The 20369-nt window shown below is 43.5% G+C and overlaps 1 protein-coding gene across 1 annotated transcript in view; it reads right to left on the bottom strand.

Moving 5' to 3' along the window:
- Positions 1 to 20369, bottom strand: part of TMEFF2 (transmembrane protein with EGF like and two follistatin like domains 2) — a 112864-nt gene that overhangs the window by 16793 nt on the left and 75702 nt on the right. Inside the window, exons 6-7 of the mRNA XM_056496790.1 lie at positions 12321 to 12469; positions 11336 to 11395 (exon numbers count right to left, since the gene is read on the bottom strand). Coding sequence (XP_056352765.1) covers positions 11336 to 11395; positions 12321 to 12469 — 209 coding nt within the window. The remainder of the gene's footprint in view (positions 1 to 11335; positions 11396 to 12320; positions 12470 to 20369) is intronic.

Raw genomic sequence — 20369 nt, forward strand, 5'->3', positions numbered from 1 at the left:
AAATGTGATGTGAGGCTGATGAACATCTTACCTGCACATTGATGCAGGCACTGCCAGGAGTCACCCTCACTGTGGTCTCAGCTCATGGAGCTTCATCCACCCCCCAGTGCCTTTCCAGAGCACCTCACCCTCTGCTGCATCAACTATGACAAATGGGATGAGGTGCCAGAAAGCTGATAAATACTTTTGATATGGCTCTAAAAATAGTGAAGGGATATTTGTATCCTTCTGACACTTTTTGGAAAGTAGATGGATATGCATGACCTAAGTTTTAAGAGGGGTGTCAGGAATATTGATGTGTGGAAGGAGCAGGATTGTCTGGCTGGTGTTACCCCAGGGGACAGTCTCTTGACTGATGATGTCTCCATCTCCCAGCTCAGGGTGTGCTTGGAGGGGGCTTGAGCAGAAAAATGGGAGCCCATCCAGAAAAAAAACAGGATTCATCTTGCCCACCTAGGACATATCTTCTCCTCACTGGGGATGATGGAATTGGAGAAATGGGGTGCAAGTCCTCTCTGAGCAGCACTGCTGTGCCCTAAGTTATGCCCTTGCAATTCCTGCCACATTAACTCCTGTTAATAACAAGTATGATTAATCCTGGAGTGTTCCCAGGATCACACCTGTAAATTTAATCTGATATTTCCAAACCCTCTCTGGAAATGTGGCAGGCAAATATGGTTTCTTCCTTTTCCCTCCAATCTCTAGAACAATGTAGACTCCACAGGTCTCCAATTGGCAAATCCAACCCCAGATATCCTGAAATTTTCCCTTCTTTGGCACCTATGCAAGTGACCTGCAAGGAATTCATGTACTGGTGCAACCAGCAGCTCTTCCAGGTTTTAAGGACTACACTGACAGAAATTGCTTTTAAGCAATTAAACTGCAGATTAACAAAGCTTCCAGTTTGTGTGGAGATGCACTTACAACCTGTATCCACCTGATCACAGCCAGAGAACAGGCACATCTTACATAACACAGCTGCATTTTCCATCCATCCTCGCCCTTCAGTGCATGCATGGCTTTTACTGGCAGAAAGATCAGGCAGGCAATCAATGAAACAAAGCAGGAGCTTCCTCTTGAGAAGCTGCTACACATAAAAGCACACCCTAATCCAATTACCAGGCTGCCCCCTAATTTCCAATAGGAACTCCAGCTCTGAATGGATTGTTTTCCACAGACAAGCATTGTCTGAAAAGGTCTCTGACTTATATTTAGGTCTGCCAGCATGGTGCTATGAGACTTTACTTTCTGGTTTCACACTTCAAACAAACTCAGAAAATTACAACTGAAAGCAAGTATGAATGGCAAAATTGTCAGAGGTTTGATGGGAGGCACGGATAAGAAAAGGTTACCCAGGTATGTGACAGCCTGGACAAGTAGGTCAGGGATGTCATTTTGGTTTCCTTCAGTCCTTCTGACAATCTGAAGGTTTTACAGTCCTAGTTTTGCACTGCTTTTATATTCAGTTTGATTACTAAAATCAGTCCTTTTTTTTTTCAGGGCACATGTTGGCAAGATGCTGCCAAGCTGAAGTGTGACACCCATTTGGCTCCCTTCCCTCCCTTCTTTTTTTCCAAGGTAGCATCTGTGCTTGTAAAGACATGCTGCCTGAGAGGATTCATCCAGGAAACTAAAGAAAGAGCTGCAGAATTTGGGGGAAGTGTGTGAGAAAATAGGAGACTGAAATAAAAATACTTGACTCCTATATGTGGTATTTTTGTACACTTCCTGAATCACATGCCTGGCAAATCCCTTGTGAATATCCTGCTTATTTTAGTTGCCAGAACATGACCCTGAATGGCCTGTGACTACTCAGAGATATGTCTATAGCTGGCTAAAAGCATGGTTTCAGCCATACTTTCCACTGCTTTTGTTCAGGCTATTCAGAAAAGTTTTGTTGTGCTCAGAAACATTTTATTGACATGTTGCAAACCTGTGATCACTCCTCCTTACAAATCAAATGTTACACTTGCTGAGGGATGAATCCTCCGTGGTTTGATGCTATTTTTACTCACTCCTTTGCCCTGAGTCCTGCATTGTAAACCTGTGATGGCAATGGGTCCACACAGCCTACAACCTTGCTTTTTGGATCAGTCCAGTGTATTGTGAAAATCTTTTGTGGCTGCTCAGAAGGTTGGCTTTCAGCTGACTATATTATTGAAACTCCTACTTGGTAAACAGGAGCACACCAAGCAGTGTGCATCCTTTCCCATACCTGGAGCTGGAGAGACATCCTTTATTATTCCCAATTTTAAGTGTAGGAGAAAATGGATAAAAAAAATATAAAATGCCACTGAAGCAAAACCTGCTGCTGGGATTCATCACTGCTCATTTTCAAGCACAGAGAGAAAAGTCTATTAAGAACATTTTTTTTTAAAATAAATGAATACCTGCATTTACTACTTTTACACACCTGTTATTATTGTCTTGCAGCAGTGCCACTGAAGTGAGCTGGAAAGATGGCATTTGTGGAAATAAAGGGTTTGGTATTTTAACTCCATGCTCACTCCTAGAGCTAATATTGAAAGCAGGACAAGCTGAATGGAAAAGAAAGGGCAATTCTGGGAAATGGAAAATTTCCCAAGAATAAAAATGGACAAAAATCCACACAGAGGAATCTCAAACCATTAAACTCAATGGCCACTCTTCCACTACTTTCAGCAAGGCTGGAATTTTACCTACTGCCTCTTTAAATCTTATTGACTGTTATAACAGTATTTTAAACCAAACAGCTGACATCCTTCTGCCCAGCCAAGGCCTTTTAAATCACTGGAATGCAGGATGGGAAAAAAATCTGCAGTGCCAGATGTGACTAAAAACAGTCACAGTTCTTGTTGAGGCGATCTGCAGAGGAAAATGTTCAGCATTTATCATGCCTGACAAAACACTAATAGTTTATCAGTTTTGATATTACACACTAATAACAAGCTTTTCCATGGCTACCTCATTTGCAGAGCATGGAGACAGGCTACAATACTGTTACTGGATTTTACAACAGTGCTTTTTATTTAATCCTTCTCCTTCCTAGCTGGATGGAAGCACACTTCCATTATTAAATGAAATTGTAAACTAAATACTCTAGGGAAGGGGTGTTTTTGATGTGTACCTGACACAGTTTTAAACCACAGATAAAACAAAAGGGAGATTAAAACCATAAGGGAGAGTTTTAATTTCTCCCCCCTCCCCCAAAAATATTTTGTCATTATGTAATGCTGTCTAAAATGGCTAAGGCTTGTGATAACAGCAGTGCATTTTGATTCAGTGCTGATAATATTCTGACATGCACTGCCACTGGTACTCTAATAGCACATTTTGTTTACAGCTGTTGTATTTCCAAGAAGAGGAGTTTCACAGCCACTTAACACTCATGGGTACAAGCTAAAATGACAGCCCAAGTGTGTAAGAAGTCACCTTTCTAGGCAGGTAAATATTGCTTTCAAGCCTGAGTTATTAAGAGCACTTCTGCCTGCTTGGTGATACAGAGGTGCTCCTCAGACTGCTGAGGCTGGGTTTATCCTGAATGCAGAGGAATGTTTGGGTGGATAGAAGTATGGGAGAAGAACTGCTGCATCTCCTTCTGAAACCCATACTTTCTCTAAACCATTTCCATTTTCCTGCAGAAACAAGTTTCTGTCATGGTTTCATACACTAAATGTTAATATGGAAAGAATAGTCATGTTGCATTGCTCAAAAAACCAGTGCAGGTTGTGGCTTTTAGCAGGTGTGCTCAATGGAAGAGGTAAATGCACTTTTTATCAGGTGTGCTCAATGGGAAAGGTAAATGCAATTTTTAGCAGGTGTGCTCAATGGAAAGAAGTGGAACCATCAGCCAAGTGAAATTGTGGTGGCAAAATATTTGTCTGTTTTTACTTTCTTTACTCAAATCTATTAAACCAGGCAAAATTTGTCACTTGTCTCCATCTAGTCTAATTCTGAAGGACTACTAAAAATAAATACACCAGCTCCTTCTTTTCTTCCCCACCTGTATTTCCTTTAATTCCCCCAGATGCATTTATACTCCTGAATCCAGGTGAAATTGTTATCTCAAGGCTCAGATTACCACTGCACGTGTCTAAATGATCAAATTATCTCGTGTTTGTATTGCAATTTGACATGATGATACTCCTTCTACAAAAAAAGGATGTTTCAGTCAGTTCTAAGCAGCAACTTTCCTTATGGTTACAACTTATTTATTACAACTGTCATGTGCTTTCATCTCGTGGTATTTTGATATCTAACATTTCATAAAGAATGCCAAAACATCCCATGAAACAAAATTCTGAGGAAATTCAGTTCTATGAATATTTCAAAATAATTTTTTTTCAAACATTTCAGACTAGATCAAACACAAATATTTAAATGTTGATGTTTCCTGAAAATGGATATTCTAGCATCTCATTATAACTTTAACTCTCAAATCCATGGGAAGGCTCTGTGATTCCTAACAGCAAATTCACAGAAATTAGGCTTAAAATAGAGCTGCTGGGCATAAAAATACACTGTGGTACTCCTTAATATCTATCAGCTAAATCAGATTAGTGTAGTGGATGGCAAACAGCTGCTGTGCACCATTTTGAACAGTATCCTTCAAGGATGCCTCTTGTGAGATGATCAAAGTGCCTGGAATCCAGAGGAAGGATAGAGCCAAGAATGAAGGAAATTCCTCCCCAAATCCAAGAAAACAGAATTAATTGCCCACCCTGTTTATTGAGGAAGACTGATAACCACCCTGTATCACCCTACGTGCCAGATTGCTGGTCCTACAGAGGAATGGGGCTGCACCTCCTGCCAGACCCCAAAGGGAGAAGAGCTTCAGCTTCCCTGTGACCTCTGGAGTTCAGTGGGTCTGGGGCTGTCTGCAGGAAATGTAAGATCTGCAAAGCCACTCCATGGCCTGCACTGTTAGATGGAGTTCATACAGAACTCTATTTAGTACTCTCAATATTTATCTCTCAAAGGAGGGGCCTGGAAAATGGCAAGGATGCAGTATTAACTAGGTGCTACAAAGTGATTTAGTCAGATACAAAAAGAACTTTTTGGGTAACTGTAAATCCCTTCACAATGGCAGTGGCTGCAGCCAGGAATTATGGTGCATATTCCATATATCCATGGCAGCTGAACATTGGCTGTAGATCACGTTGTTTCATCCCCATAAACCTCCGAAAACAAAGGTTAGGAAATACAAATTTTGGGAGTAGCTGTAACCAGGGCATAAAAACTAGCATGACTGCAACACATAAATGTAATTTTTTGAGGGTCCCTACCCTTGCCATGAGAGGTTCTATTTAGGAAGTAGGTATTGGTTAAAGACAACTTGAGAAATCAGGCACAGTGCAGCTTGTGTTGAATTTTTGGGATCACATTTTTATGTGGAAGAAGGAAGGTGTCTTTATTTCTGCAAGCTTTGCTTTTCTTTCAGCTTAGCCATTCTTCTGTTCAAAACACAGAGACTGAGCAGAGGACCAAAAGATCAGCAAGTACTGAAAGGTTTGAGTGTGAAGATGGGTTCCTGTGCTCCAAATAACACCAAACATATGTAAATGGAACCTTATGTGTTTATGGACTGGGACACAAATGGAAGGATCTGGAGAAATGCCTGCATGAACTCAGGTCTGCTCATCTCTATTGCACACAGAATTGCTGTTTTTATCCATAACCTTTAAGAGAACAAAATGTTACAGAAGACTGCTAACATGATAGCATAAGGGGAAAACCAACAAGTAAGGCACAGTCTTGGGCAAGCAGAAGTGCTTGGAGCAAGCTTCACAAATTTCTCATGGAAACCCCACATGACAAAGTACACTTGGATTACAACCTCCACCCTCACCCCAGATCTTAAGGAAGCTTTCCACCTGAATTCATTTCCAGGAGTTAAATGCTTCAGGGATGCTGACAACACTAGAACAGCCTGGTCTGGTTTTGTGTTTTTTAGGCAGCCTGTGCCAACTCTGGTGTTACAAGCTGGAACTTGTTTTTACTGTTTGTTTCCTACAGATCAAATTCTTAGCCTGGATTTACTGAATTTTCAGGCTCCCAAGCTTTAATGCAAATCAAATAGCTTTCTTTATAATGTTCACTCACAACAATACTGAATTTGTTTATATGGGAGGAAAGCACAAATGAATTCTGCAACTTTTGATTCATGCTCATTAGTGACTGAATTAAGGGCTAAGCTTCAGAGGCACAAATGGAAATGTTCTTCCTCCTTCAGCTACATCAGTCTAAGGTAAAGAGATGTCTAGCAGTTCACCTGAGACCTAATTTAAGTTTTAATGCTAACAATTACAGGTTCCATGAGCATGACACTGGGAAATTGTAAGTAATGAAAAGGCACAATTTATCTCATTATAAAACCAAACCTCCCCCCCCAGAAATCCAAAAAAACAAGGCACATTTTACCAAGCTTAGTGCATCCAATTCAAAGTTAGAGGAGAACTCCCATAAAAAGTGAGGTATTCTCTTGAGGCTGGCAGATTAAATGAGCAATATTTCTCTCTGCCTCTCGCTTGTTTTTAAAATCTCCATAAGCCTGTTTTTATTTTGCATGCTCCTCAGGAAGAGACTGTTAGGAGTAAGTGCTGTTAAATCACAAGGCACAGTTCTCTGGAGTGCTGCAGCTTCCTTGCTGGCAGGGGGCTTGTTTGTGAGGCTGTTATGTGACCCCTACCACAGTGTGTCTGTCTCCCATTCCAAAAAAATTATGCAGATTTCAGCAAGATAGAGCCAAGCAGGGCCTGAAGGTAAATTTGAGATGGTTCTACAGAACAAAAGCACTTGGGGTAGCCTGTGCTGCTGCAGTGCCAGAGCAAGACAATTGCATTGCTGCCCCAACCTTTCCTATTTCAGAAATAAAACATCCAGTCTTCCTTAGGAAAATGCTGGAGTGGGACTTTCCATGCTCCACCTTTTACAGGCCTAGAGTTAAACCACAAAAGAAACAGCTGCAGGTTTTAATTCCAAAAGCATCCAGGACAAGTGGAGGTTTGGGGGCCAAGAGAATCATTGGGACTGACTCTGTTGTCCACTCAGGGGTGAGTTCAGAAGTAGCTGGCAGTAAGATTTACTGACCTGACAGCTGGTATCTATCACTGCCTTTCAGATTTTCCTCTGGATATCAACAACACTGGAGGAGCTGCAAGGCAGCAGGAGGGCTGGAGACCACCAGGCTACCAGAACACAGTCTAGTTTTTTTCAATTTTTAAGTGATTTGACGGAATAGCAAAAAGGTTTTCTATATAGTCTACTTACTTAGTGTGACAACCTTTGACTCTGAGGCTGAGGAATAGAAAGCCAAGCAAATCTGCATATGCAAGGATGTAATTTCTCTCACATTTTTACAAAGCTGCCGATGAGAATTAGTTTCTCTCTAGCTGTGGTGGATGCACAGTGCTCAGTTTTGTGTCTCACTTGCTAATTCCATTAAGAAGAAAGGAAAGCCTGGTTCACAAAGGCAGAGCAAAAATGTACCACAGTTTATATCCCATAGCTAAGCTCTGGGGCTTTATTATTCTTCAGCAGTTCAGCAAATGGCTGACATAGTAGTAGGCACAAAATTTAATTTAAACAGACAATGTCAAGTGGTTTAGACTCCAAACTTAACCTACTTTGAAAATGTTATCATCTGGAGAAGGAATCTAGTCTGGAGTTCTCATATTTTAGTCCAGGGTGGAGGGGGAAAATTAAAAAACAGTCACTGTAGAAATGCAGCACTGCTGTTCTGATTCCTGGCTCCTCTCCAGGCCTGTTACAGACAATGAAGATGGCTGTGACTGAACTGTATTTATTTTGGAGCCCAAGACTCTTGGACTTTGGAAGGGGCTCACTGCAGAGCCCGAGCCTCTTCTTTATCCTTGTGTGGCTCTCATGGCCTCCATCCCACAGCAGTGCCCCAGTGCCAGCCCTGCCCAGCCAAGGGAAGGTGATGTGTTGACACAGATGGATTTTGCCCTTTTTGGTGGAGCTCTGAGTTTGCTTGGGCAACACAGCCATCTGTTGGATGACTCGCCCCAGCAGCCCTGGCAGTGCCAGGCAGCACTCTGAAAAACATGCAAGGCTGTCAGGCAGGTTTGGAATCCCCTGGGAAGGCAGGAGGGGAGCAGGGAACAGAGCAGCCACGAGCAGACGTCGGTTCTGGGCGCAGCAGCAGCGCTGGCAAGAAGGGCCAAGGCGCTGCCAGGACTCCCCAAGAGCCCAGACAGCACCACCTGAGGCTGCTGCCAAGGGAGACTTCACTGCCCTCGAGGAACACAGCAACACAGCTCAAACTGACCACTTGTGGATGCACATTTTTCACTATTTGGGCTGAAAATGCCTCCTTCCCCCTTCCATCAGCCTCTCTGTGCTGCTGGCATTCAGCTGCTGAGCCTTGATCTAATCAATGCTCATATGGGGAGCTTTGTCTGGCCTGCAAGATGATATTATTGAATAGGTCTATCAGATTTGTCAGTGTCTTTGCAGACAATTTTCATGAATATATAACATTGAAATATGGCACATCCATACTGACTTATTCCTTATGGTGCTCAAAATGGCTTGGAAAGAACCCTCTGTAATTTGATAATGAGAAAGGATAAAGTCATTAGGGGGATAATTGCTAATATCTAGATCTTAAAAAGAGAATATAAATATTGAAGAATATAAATAAATAGGCAAATGGATTAACAAGATGAGAACTTGATTGTCTGGACTCTGAATTCCAAAATGCAACCAACCATCCTTATTTTTGCATATAATGGGGAAATTCAAGAAAACATCCATCACAGGACTTTCAGCTAAAACATACATTACACTTAAAATGCTTCAGAATGCTCTTTCATGGAAATTGCAAGATAAAGTGTATTTCTATTGGATTTGAGGGAAAAATCGCACCCATTCATTTATTCAGCAAAACCAAATCTCACTGCACAAACTTGATCAAGGTCAACGATCTGCCATTTGTTGAGGAGAGTGAAAATCTCCCCAAGTCTGATAAATGCCTTGGGGTTCCAGGAAAGGGAGAGGCCAGTACTGCACAGAGGCACAAGTGTGCAGACAAGTGTGGCACAGGCAGCTATGGCAAGGGGGAATGGTGACCCTGGAGAGGCAGGACAGGTCACAGAAGGGCCTCCTACAGCTCCCTCCTCTCAGGTGTGCTTTGTTGTACTGCTTTCTGGGTGCCCCTGACATTGGTCAGGCATTTAGAGTGCTGGCACAAATCTTGCCTGTGTAAAGCCAGAGCCCTTAAAAAGGGTGATGCAAACCTAACACAAAGTTTACCCCCAAAGGAAGGAGTACCCTTGGCTTTGCAAGATTTGTGCCTTATTGGGGAGCAGCAGCAGGCTGGCAGGAATGGGAGGGAGTGAAGGCACTGATGGAGCAGACAGCTTGAATAGTTCAACATGGAAAATCCCATCTGGGTGTTGGGACTTGTGGCAGTTTGCAGAGCTGCTGCCCTCCCGGGCTCTGTGGTGGGCGTGTGGGGGTGGCTGGAAAAACCTGCACAGCTCAGCCACCACAGCCCTTACAAAGAGCATTTGGCTGCATTAGCACAATTGACACATCAGTTATGCCCACTGCTGTACTCCCCTGGAAAGGCTGTCCCTACAAGGCAGTGTTTTCAAAAGCGTGCGCTGCTCACGGTCTCGGCAATTTTTATTGCCATTAAATGGTAGGGAACAAAGGTATTGTGTGGAAAGCCACAGGCTCAGGGAAATTGCTTCAGGGGCTGAGGAACTGTTGCTTTTTTACACAAAGCTTCCCATGGTTAGGGCAGCATTTCCTGTCTGAGGAGACATGAAGGTGGGAAAAAAGTTGCACGTACCACATCCTTATCACAGCCACCAGCATCAAATGTTCCTGCAGCTGAAAGAACACGAGGATGGCACAGAGCTTCCTGTCTGGCAAATGCTGATGCATGAATGTTCACTGAGCCTCAGCCTTATACTGCTGCCTTCCTTTTCCCTGGTTATTTCCAGGGAAGCCAGTGCTCTCCTCAGCTCTCCAGCAAGAAAGAGAAAGGATTTAAGACAACATGACTTGGTCTTGCTTCTAACTTAAAACATTTTGGTTTACTTGGCCTTCTGTTCCCATAGGACACAGCACCAGCCTTTCCAGCCTTTTAAGAAAACTGACCACTACCCCCCACAAAAAGCTGAGGGTGATTAAGAGTTTGGAGGAAAGACACTGAAGACTTTTTTTCTCTTTCTGTCTTCACCAATGGAAGGGCTCCTTGGCAGTAGGAAACACTTGGACTGTGGCTCACCCTTGATCTTTTAGAAATCCATCCCAGCATTTTCTTTCCACAGCAGCTTCCACCCTCCCTGCTTTGTGCTGCAGCCACCCCCAACATCTCTCCCTGCTCTGCCTCACTGAGACCTTGTTTATTCACAGCTCTGTGTTTTAATCATCATGCACTGTTTTAGGCAGGAACAGAACAATAATCTCTAAGGCTGGCTACCCCACTGTCACAGGGATGGCACTGAGGACCTGGATTATCTCCTGCTTCAGGACTCTCCCAGCAGGAATGTTCACACCTGTGAAACCCCCAGCTGCGTCTCACCCAAGCCAGCAGCTCAGGCAAACACATCAATCCACACCTACTCTCTCCAAACACTTCAAAACCTCAGGAATGTCAGGGAACTGAGGCAATGAGTGCATCACCTGACCCATTTTCACCAGACCTTCCCAGAGGCTTTCATTCTCAGTGTGAGCTGTGAACATTTGCATGCACGTGCACTCACACACACACGTTCCATTTTTAAATCAATCCTCCCTGGCAAAGGGTGTAAAAAATGTCTCCCAAACCTCACTAGTATTTACATGTTTTTAATTTCAAGTGCCATATAGGGCTATTCAGCCATTATATTTTACTATAGCTTCTAAATAAATTAAACCCATTTATCACTTAACCCCCCCACATTTTAAGAACCTTATTAACTTCATAGTTAAATGTGGACAGGTAATATCCATTATGGCAGAGTTTCATGGTATCCCAGCAGGGCTATGAGCTGGATTTTCACTTCCTTAAACCTGTATATCATGATAGAGATATGCATAACCTACAGCACTGATTCTATAATTTTCAATAATTCTGGCAAATAATTTACAGTATTTATTTCCTCTGTCAGAACAGGTGTTTTATGGCCAGCATAGCTGTAGATTGACAAAAATAGAAGCAGCCCATTTGTTAAAAACAGAGTTTGTAGCAAAAGAAAGAGTAATGGAAAGACAATGTTTTCTTAAAGTAAACCAGGAAAACCATGCTAGAAGATGAGGACACTTCACCTCAGCAAATGAAGGAGAGAAGAGACTTACACAGATCCTGTGAATTGTGATTCTCACAGAATAGGAACTGTACCTGCATAATCTGTCCTTGCATAATGCCCATCTTCTGATTTTGTAGTTGTTGTAGTGTTGTCTGTGTGAAAAGAAAAATGTTGAGTTGCCTGGGGAGCCTGGACTCCATACAGCCCATGCCCCAACCACAGTGCCCAGGCAGAGCTACCTTCACTTGCACACACATCATCTCTGCTGCCTGCAAGGCTCTCCTGGGCCTGCCAGGTGAAAACAGCAGGATCTTTTTTCTAACAATATGTGGGAACAGATTGCAGCTGGGATAAATATATCAGTCTGAAGCAGGAGTTGTCATTTCTGCTCTACTTGAAGTAATTGGGGATTTTAATATGTACCCTGAAATGAACTGCCACTTAGGGTGGTTAACTTTAAAGAGATAGCAATAAACAGGAATGTGTTTAATACACCTGTGTACTATGGCCTTGTGTACTGAGGATTTATGGGTCAGAAGCCAAGGAAAAAAGCTATTGAGAGTCTGAGCCTCAGTAGACAGTTTATTTACAGGAGCTATTGAAAAGCAAATTCTCTTTGTTTTTATTTTAGAGAAAACCAGGGTTTTTAAAGTCAGCTCAAGGGTTAGAGGTGATGTAGTAGCCCAAGAGGTGGGCACAGAGAAGCACTGTATTTATGGAGAAACAGACAGAGCCTCAAGCCATGATTGGAAAACGTCCTTCCAGGCACCTTGGGCATCATGGGGCCCAGCAAGGGTCACCTGAAGAACCAGCCCAAGCACTGTGTTTGGGAGCAGCTCTTCAGAGGATGCCAGCCTCATGCTGCTCCAGTCAAGGGAGCACCAGAGGATCCATCCTGGCAAAACAGGGCTCTGCCTCACCACAGCCTGTGCTCTACAGAACAAACTGCAGCAGTCTGATGGAAATGTAACAATTCCCAAATAAGAAGCCAGCCCTGCTTCTTTTTTTTTTTTTTTTTTTCCTCCCTGAACAAAAATTGAAAACATTCTTTGAAATGAGTTTTGTTATGAGAGTTACCTTGACATCGACCCAAAGACATGACTTCAATTTTCTCCTGTTTCTGGCATGATGCCTCTTTGATTTGACATGCATTATCATAAGATTTCCCATCGGAAGCACAAAGAGGATTGAAGTTGGTTTGAGAACAGTCAATGTTGCACACACACCTGAAAAGATTCAGAAAGAGAAAAAAGAAGAGGCTAATGTGAGAAACTTTTTTCAAGACATCATAAATACATCTCAGAAATATAAGTGTTTGTATCATCCTGACTGTACAATGCAAATCAACATAATGTAAGTGGAAAGTTCTGTCAGGAGGTCATTTGTATTTCTTGATGGAAATGAGATGCAAGGAAAGGGAAGAGGCACATAAAAGAAGTATGTTTTACATGGAAAACTGTATCACAGCATTACCACTTGTAATCTCCTGTAAACCAAAGAGATATGCAGATAAAGCAAGCTGCAAACTAAAGGAGCCACAAAATTCTCCTCTGTTCAGGTGCTGTCCATTGTATGTAATACCATATAAACTGGGTTTATATCGATTTATGATTTAATTCTGAAAATAATTACAGCTCCTAGGGGCACTCTGACTGTAACAGAAGATGTGATACTGAAGCCTCTGGGATAAAACCACCTGCCAAGACAGACTGGAGCAGGGATGTGACCACACTCTGTGCCTTGGGCTGGTGGGATCTCCCCAGCTCCTGGACACAGAGAGGCTACTCACTAATAAAACCAGGAGAATGCTGTTTTAGGGAAGGGTTTGTGCACAAGCACTTTCTGAAGCACTTGGATAACTCAGCCAGCAAAGGGCCTTGCCCAGGTGTTACCCAGGAAGGTCTCCTGACCTGGTGTTGTGCTCTGGGTGGGGTGGAGGCTTCTGGCCTCCAGGAATGTGCCCAGGGTGATGGAAAACAGTGGAACCAGTACTTGTCTTCAGTTAGAATTTTTTTTTTTATACTGGGTAGGTATATTTACCCCAAATATTCACAAAATACAGAAAACTCCAGTTCAAACAGAGGCCAGTGGTGAAAAGCTGTGGTTATAAATTAAATTACATGATTTCATAACTCCAAGAAAAGTGTCTAGCCCCCTGTGCAGAGCAATTTCCCCACACTGATAAACATACAGAAGAATATAAGGAAAAAAAAATGCAGTGCATTTCCCAAGAATCTCCTTATCAGCAGAATAAGAATGTTCTGCTCCAGTGAAATATTAACCATCATCATTTCTTCCTGCAGCCATTTCCAGCTTCCCACCTTAGTCAAACTCACTTCATTAGGAAACATTTACTGCTCAAGCAATAGCAATTCTTTCCACGTAGCTCCTCCATTTGCATTTCAGATGGGACACAATCAGCCATATGCTCCTTTTTTTTTTGTACTAAACCAGCTAAGAAACAGCTTCACTTCTCTACATTTTGCTACAGAAAAATGAGTGAAGGTTAATATATATTATGTTTCAAGTCAAGAGAAAATTAAGCCAACGGGAAAATTACAACAAAAGGGTGCTCTTTAGGGGAAAACTCAGCAACTTTGGATTCAATTTCAAAAATACCTAGGGGATGTAGGAACCTATGCTCAGAGTTAGACACTTTAGAGACATATTTTTAAAGGTGTTTAAATGCTTAAAGATGCATGCAAACACTTAGTGTGGGATTTTTGGTATCTCAGAGACCTATCTCCCACTGATTTCAAAGCACTTCAGAGCCCACTAGACATTTATCTACATCTGCTGATATCTTCCAAAACATAAAGCCCCAAAATTACTCTTCTGACCTCTCCCAGAAAAACTGAGAAGAGAACCAAGACTTGCTGCAAAAGGATCTGTGCATCATCCATCCCTTGCACAGTTTCCAGCAGACAACTTCTGGCTTGCATCTGCAGTTTATTACTGCTTTTGCACTTATACACTTACATCCTACTTTAGGGCTGCACAATTAAGTTGACATCAAATATATGTCAGGAAATGTGAAAGGTAGGATTGCATCAGGAAGATTAATGTGCCTGTGTTGCTGGCTCTTCTTAATTTATAGTGCTCCCCTTATCAGGGAAAATGATGGTATTCCAACAAGTTCTTCAAACTGGAGGGAGCAACAGTCTTCCATTTGGACCATGCTGGCAAATTTTAGAAGGGGAAAGAGGTGAGGCATATACTGCAAATGTGTGTGCCCAGGCAAATAGAGCCTCTGACAACACCTCAGGCTTAAGAGGGATCCACCAGAGAGGTAATAAATGCATAATGAACAGCACTGCATGCATTTGATTGAATGAAAACCTGTAGAGGTGCCCTCACTTCTTGAAGCATTTCAAAATGCAAGAGTGGGACTCCGTTGTGTGAAAAAGAACCAAACTGTGACATCCCTGCCTGTCAGGTCAGAGTTCCAGTGGTGTGCCAGTGGTGTTATTTTCTGGGCACAGAGAGCACCTTGTGGGACACAGAAGACCTTTCCCTGCAGAGAGCCTCCCCCTAACACTTCTGCACAGGGCTGGCAGCTCCCATCCCACTGCCAAGGCTGTGTCCAAGGGCTGGCTGGCTGCCTGCAGCTTCCCAGTCCCTGAGGCACCCCAGTGTGCCTCCAATTTTAAGAAATTCAATCATTTGACCATGCTACCATCCTGCCTATGACTTAGTTCTATCAATAAATCCATTTGTTCCTTCTGTGTTCACAAGTGTAGCACTGCAACAGAAAGGCTGACTGAGCATTCCTGGGGCTCAAGACACCGAGGGAAGGTCAGTGAGGTCTCCTAGGGGGTGACAGAATGAAACTGTGCCCAAGAGCATACACAGAATACATGTGAGAGGTTTTACCATGCCTTCTGCAGTCAGAAATGCAGCTTTAAAAGCCTCTGTGAGGAAGGGGAGCCTCCAAGATGCCAGCAGGTACCCTGCAGCTCCTCTGAGAAAGGAAGAAATGCTGTTCCACACGCCCTTTGCATCTTCAGGTAATGGGCTCATATGTTAATTGATTAAAATTTGGGCTGCCACCATAAACAGTCATTAAACAAGGCTCATTTTCTTATGCCTTTTCTTCCAGGTCATTGTGAGAGTCTCCAATGAATTCCCCTTCTTTTACAGGCTTTATTTTATTCCATTTCATTTCACAAGATGATCATCCAGCGATCGATGTGGTTACTTTGGTGGTCATGGAAGCAAAAAACACCAAAGCAAACTAAAAAGACAGTTGAAGGGGCAAGCCTGGGCACCTCCTGAGAGGATTCTGGGCAAACTCCCCACGGTGGATCTTGCAACACTGCTTGTGTTGTGAATGTCACACCCAGGGTGAGCCAGAAAGAGTCTGCAGGCAGAGGTGCAGCCCTGCAGAGAAGATGCAGGAGGATGCCTGGGGGAGAGCTGGCAGAGCTGAGCTTAGCCTGAGGCAGGTGAGATGCTGACAGGCACCTCCTTGTGCCTCACTACCCACCTGTGGGGTGTGTGTTGCTGCACTCTGCTCTGTGAGCTTTGGGAGCCTCTGTCAAGGCAGGAACTGCAAAGAGGGTGCTCAGCAGCACAAGGAAACCCACAGGCAGTTTGGGATTCCACCTGTTTATCGTGCTTCTCCCCTCCCCAGGGAAATGAGAGCACAGAGAACTCTTTTCCAGCCCTGATCCAGATCATGAAGAAATGCTGCCCAGCCCTCAGCCTGGTCTATGTGCCAGCAGTGATGGTGATGTGCTGCACCAGGATGCTTGGCCAAGCTTGGCTTTCTGTTCAACCAGTCTCCATAAAAATTAATGGGGTCAATAAACCAGGCATGGGTGAGTGCACAGTCTCCTAACGCCCCACGCTTCTGCAAATAACATATGGTGCTATTTTCTGGGCACAGAGAGTACCTCTGCCTGCAGAGAGCAAGCTACTGGAGACAGGATTCATGGCTATGAAGGACTGTCCTGAAAGCAGGAACTGCATTTTAAGGAGGAGTCTAAATAAAATGAGAAAATGGTTCTTTGCCCAGGAAGGGTAGGAGAATCTTGTAATCCCATTTCCTTAGTTCATGAATAGAATATAATAATTAGTGACACAGCAATGACAAAAAGAAACACACTACATGCTTTATTTTTACTCCTAAGAGAACTATCCAGTCTTTATTTCCAGCCATGTATTACTGAAAAACAGTTTTTAAAAAATGACTGTGCAGTATCTGCACGTGGCATGGGGAAGGTTTCCTATGCAGCTGTGATGGGAAGCAAGGAGGATAAATGAGACAATGCTTCCAAAAGAGGTTGCACAGGGAACAGATGCAGGCACGTTTCTGTCAGAGCGAGATGGCAACGGCAGCTCTTCCCCATTCAGCATCTTTTAATTAGCCCTCTGCTGTTTGGAAACCTGAGAGCACTGTTGGTACTACCTCTGTTTATTAAAGATTCATATTCAGACTTTGCTGGCCATGGGTCATTTGCTTTTTGGAACTGGAGCAACAGAAAATTGTGCCTGAGATATCTGAAAGAGAAGTACTTAATGAAATGACTAACGTCTTCAGCCAAGTGTCTAGTTGATTACAGGGTCCAACCAGCAGAACAGCAATAAATCTGCCACAAAGAGAATTGTCAGTCAAGAAAAAAGGCATAAAACCAAAGAGACAAGGAGGCAAGAGCTAAAAATGTGAAAATGCAAATCTAGTGTTATTTTTACTAGTCAGAGTTCTGATATTTGAGCACATATGCTAATTTGGTCAAGTGTGAGATCCCACCATGTCTCAGAGAGCACTGTTTTACAGGGAAGGTGAAGTTCCATTCTGCAATAATTTTAAACGTCGGATATTTTCTCCAGGCAAAAAAAATAGAAAGGCAATGAAAACCCCAACAACATTTTGCAGCATAAAAAAGCCCAAAGCCTTTCCTTTGCCACCAAATGGTGTATAAATAAAAACACAGTTGTTGTACATTTATGATATTTCCACCTGAGACATTTCTTATCTTCCTCTGCTCTGACTAGAAAATTGTGATCAGAAACTCAAATTTCTGGATGTTGGCACAGACCCCTCCAAGCCCCCTGCCCCTCTGAGTGGGATAGTAAATGCCCACTTAAAGCAAACCTGGCAGTATATGTCTGCATAAAGAGCCTGGCAATCAGTCCCAAATGCCTTCTGTATCATCTGGATTCCTGCAAGGTTTTCCTTTCTGGTACACAGGGTATCTTTGTTGGCATGAGCAGCAGGCAGGCTGAAATGAAGCCAGGCTCGACTCTGGAGCAGGCACTGCAGCACGGCTCAGCCCGTGGCAGGAGCCTGGGGCAGCTCAGGGGCTCTTTAATGCCTCAGCACAGCACCTTGCAGAGACACCTGAAGGAGCTCTGGGAGCTCAGGCAGCTTGCTCACACACACAGCCTGTGACAGCCCTTCACTGGGGAGCAGTGACAGGTCACCCACCTGGGCACCTGCACCCGTGGCAGCAAAGCTGGATGTGCCAGGTGGCTTGGGCACACCAACAGGACCACACAAATCCCAGTTCTGCCTGAGACCCTCAGCCCACAGCAGTCACACCACAGTGATTTCAGCCATCACACCCCCTCAGCAGGGAGGCAAAGTCCTGACAATGTCAATGCAGAGCCACCAGGGACTTCTGGCACGCTGGCCACACTCAGGTACCCCACAGAGGTCTCTGCAGCACAGCCCAAGAGGGTGGCACCCAAAGCTGCCTGGCATCATTGCCTGCTTTGGCATGCACTGAACATCACAGATACACTGACATACATACATATAAAATATATCCAGAATGCACACTGGCACACAGCGTTTTACACTTTCTATGAATCATACCCTACAACCTGTCTGTGCTTGCCAGGAGACTGAAATCCTATCACTGCACTCTTAAGAACATCATTAAGAGGCTTAAAGAATAGAGACTCTGCATGTCTCCTTCAAAACAAATTTTGCTGTAATTTTTGAGGTTGATGCAAAACTTTAGCTGCAGTGCAGAACAATAAACAATACATATTTTATAATGGAAGCACAAAAATAGCACGCAATATTTCTTTCCTGGGCCTGCTAGTGCTTCTCTTCTGCTTTAAGATCACAAGAGAAGAAAAGCACAGCTTATTTTGAGTGCCTTCCATTCAATGTTTGTTACTTACTTATTTATTTATCTAATTTAATTTTCCTTTTTGTCCTTTGTAGCCCTGCTTCTGCACTAAGGGCTTTAGCATGCCTGCTTTGCACGGTGGCTTCCCTGGGATATTTTACCTGTTTCAACTGTTCAAATGTTTATCTTCACCAGGAGTAAAAGGAGAAAAGCTTGATTCCCTCAGGGTGATGCAATGCTTCTGCATGGCATTTCAATAGCATCCTGTTATTCAAACAATTAGAAATCACAGAGACCATGCACAGAATTATCAGCATACTGCATGGAGATTTTTATTATTATGTAGTGCATAATGAAAATGATTTGAAGGACCCCAAAGCATCATAACAGAAGGAAGTGCTGAATAATCAGGTGATTTTTTTTTTTTTAACTGTGAGAGCCCAAAATATTGTTTACTGGACATATGTCAAGCTAAAATGCACTAAAGTGGTGAATATATTTACTGATGGCCATCCTTGCATACCAAATACAACCCACTCTGGGAGTGTAGCTGGAGACAGAGCCAGGAGCTTGGGCTGCAGCTGCCACACTGCTGCATAGCAGGGATGGACTGGCAGTGCTTTAGAGCACACATGGATTTTTCAGAGCATGCTTTCTCATGGAGGATGCTCCACAACCATGGGCTGCTCCTGCAGACATCCCTGAGCAGAATCCCTGGGCACTGGCTGCCTCCCAGAGCCCAGTGAGGGGCTGGCTCCTCCAGATTTTAAGAAGTCATCCTGGAGACTGCAGCTCATAAAAAAACCCCTTTAATCTGCACTACAACTTGAATCCTAATTTCCCTTTAATTTTTGACCTGTAAGTTTTTAAACTAAAGTTTTGACAAAAAACGATACAAACTTCACCTTTGCTTCCCTTTTACAATTCACAGCACCAATTATAGTATGACCTTCACCTGGCTTCCCAATGCCTCTGGTGCCCTCAACAGTACATTGAATTGTCTGCTAACAACTTTAGGGCAAAATAAATGTCTCTCTCTTTTTTTCCTGCTCCTTCTAAATATCATTCTTCTTTAAAATACTAAGTTTTATAAGCCAAACAGATCATCACAAAGCTGATGACTGGGTTTGAAGAGCCATGGAAAAGCCCTCATGCTAGCTGTGTGACCAGAGAAAAAAATTCTAATTCTGTGCACATGCCAATTCAAGTCTCTGCAGGTATCTAATGTGCAAAGTTTATTTAGAACTCAGAAAATAAAACAAATGCCTTTCTATGGTTTCCCTACCCCTGGTGTCCTTCAAGTCTCTGTGTTCTGTGCTAAAACAAAGCTTTGCTGATTGTTTCTTCCCTGTAAACATTTGAGGCTGTCCTTCATGAACAGGTTTATTGCTGTGTGCCTCAGGCTGCTGATACTGTTTGCTCCTATCTTGGAGCCAGCAGAATAATGAAAATTGTTCCCACAAATCCCACAGTCTCACCCCAGACTGAACATCCACAGGGAAGCATGGGACACTGTCTGTCTGCAGGTCCTTGCCATGCTGGAAGGATCCATCTGCTCACAAAGAGCTGCAGGTCTGTTGGGGACCAAACACAAATTTCTGCTAAAACTTTTGCTAACACCAGAAGTGCAAGTGGAGAGTGGACTCTGATTTATCAGTGAAAGTAAAGGGATGATGCCCTTTTGGCCAGCAGAGACCAGTGTGCTGCCAGCCCCATCCCTTGCAGCACAATGAGCCATCCACTGCTGGTGGGGAAGTGGGAACCTTTCCAAAATGAGGGAAAATTGTGGTCAAGGAACTCCTCAATGTAAAGTCTGCCACCACATGTGCAAACCCATACCAGCTCTCCCCATAAACCCTCTGTGACCTTAAACACATCCTTAAATACCCTGAAGTGAAAGAGACCCACCAGGACCATCTTAAGTAAGCAGTAATGCAGGGGCTGGACCCACACCTTGGTGTTATGAGCATCACTCTGTAAGCAGGGTGAGCAGCACCACCTGAACTGGCCACACATTCCAGGATACCCAGCTTGGTCAGCTGTC

The sequence above is a fragment of the Oenanthe melanoleuca genome, chromosome 7 (assembly GCF_029582105.1).
Source record: "Oenanthe melanoleuca isolate GR-GAL-2019-014 chromosome 7, OMel1.0, whole genome shotgun sequence".
NCBI classification, from domain to species: domain Eukaryota; kingdom Metazoa; phylum Chordata; class Aves; order Passeriformes; family Muscicapidae; genus Oenanthe; species Oenanthe melanoleuca.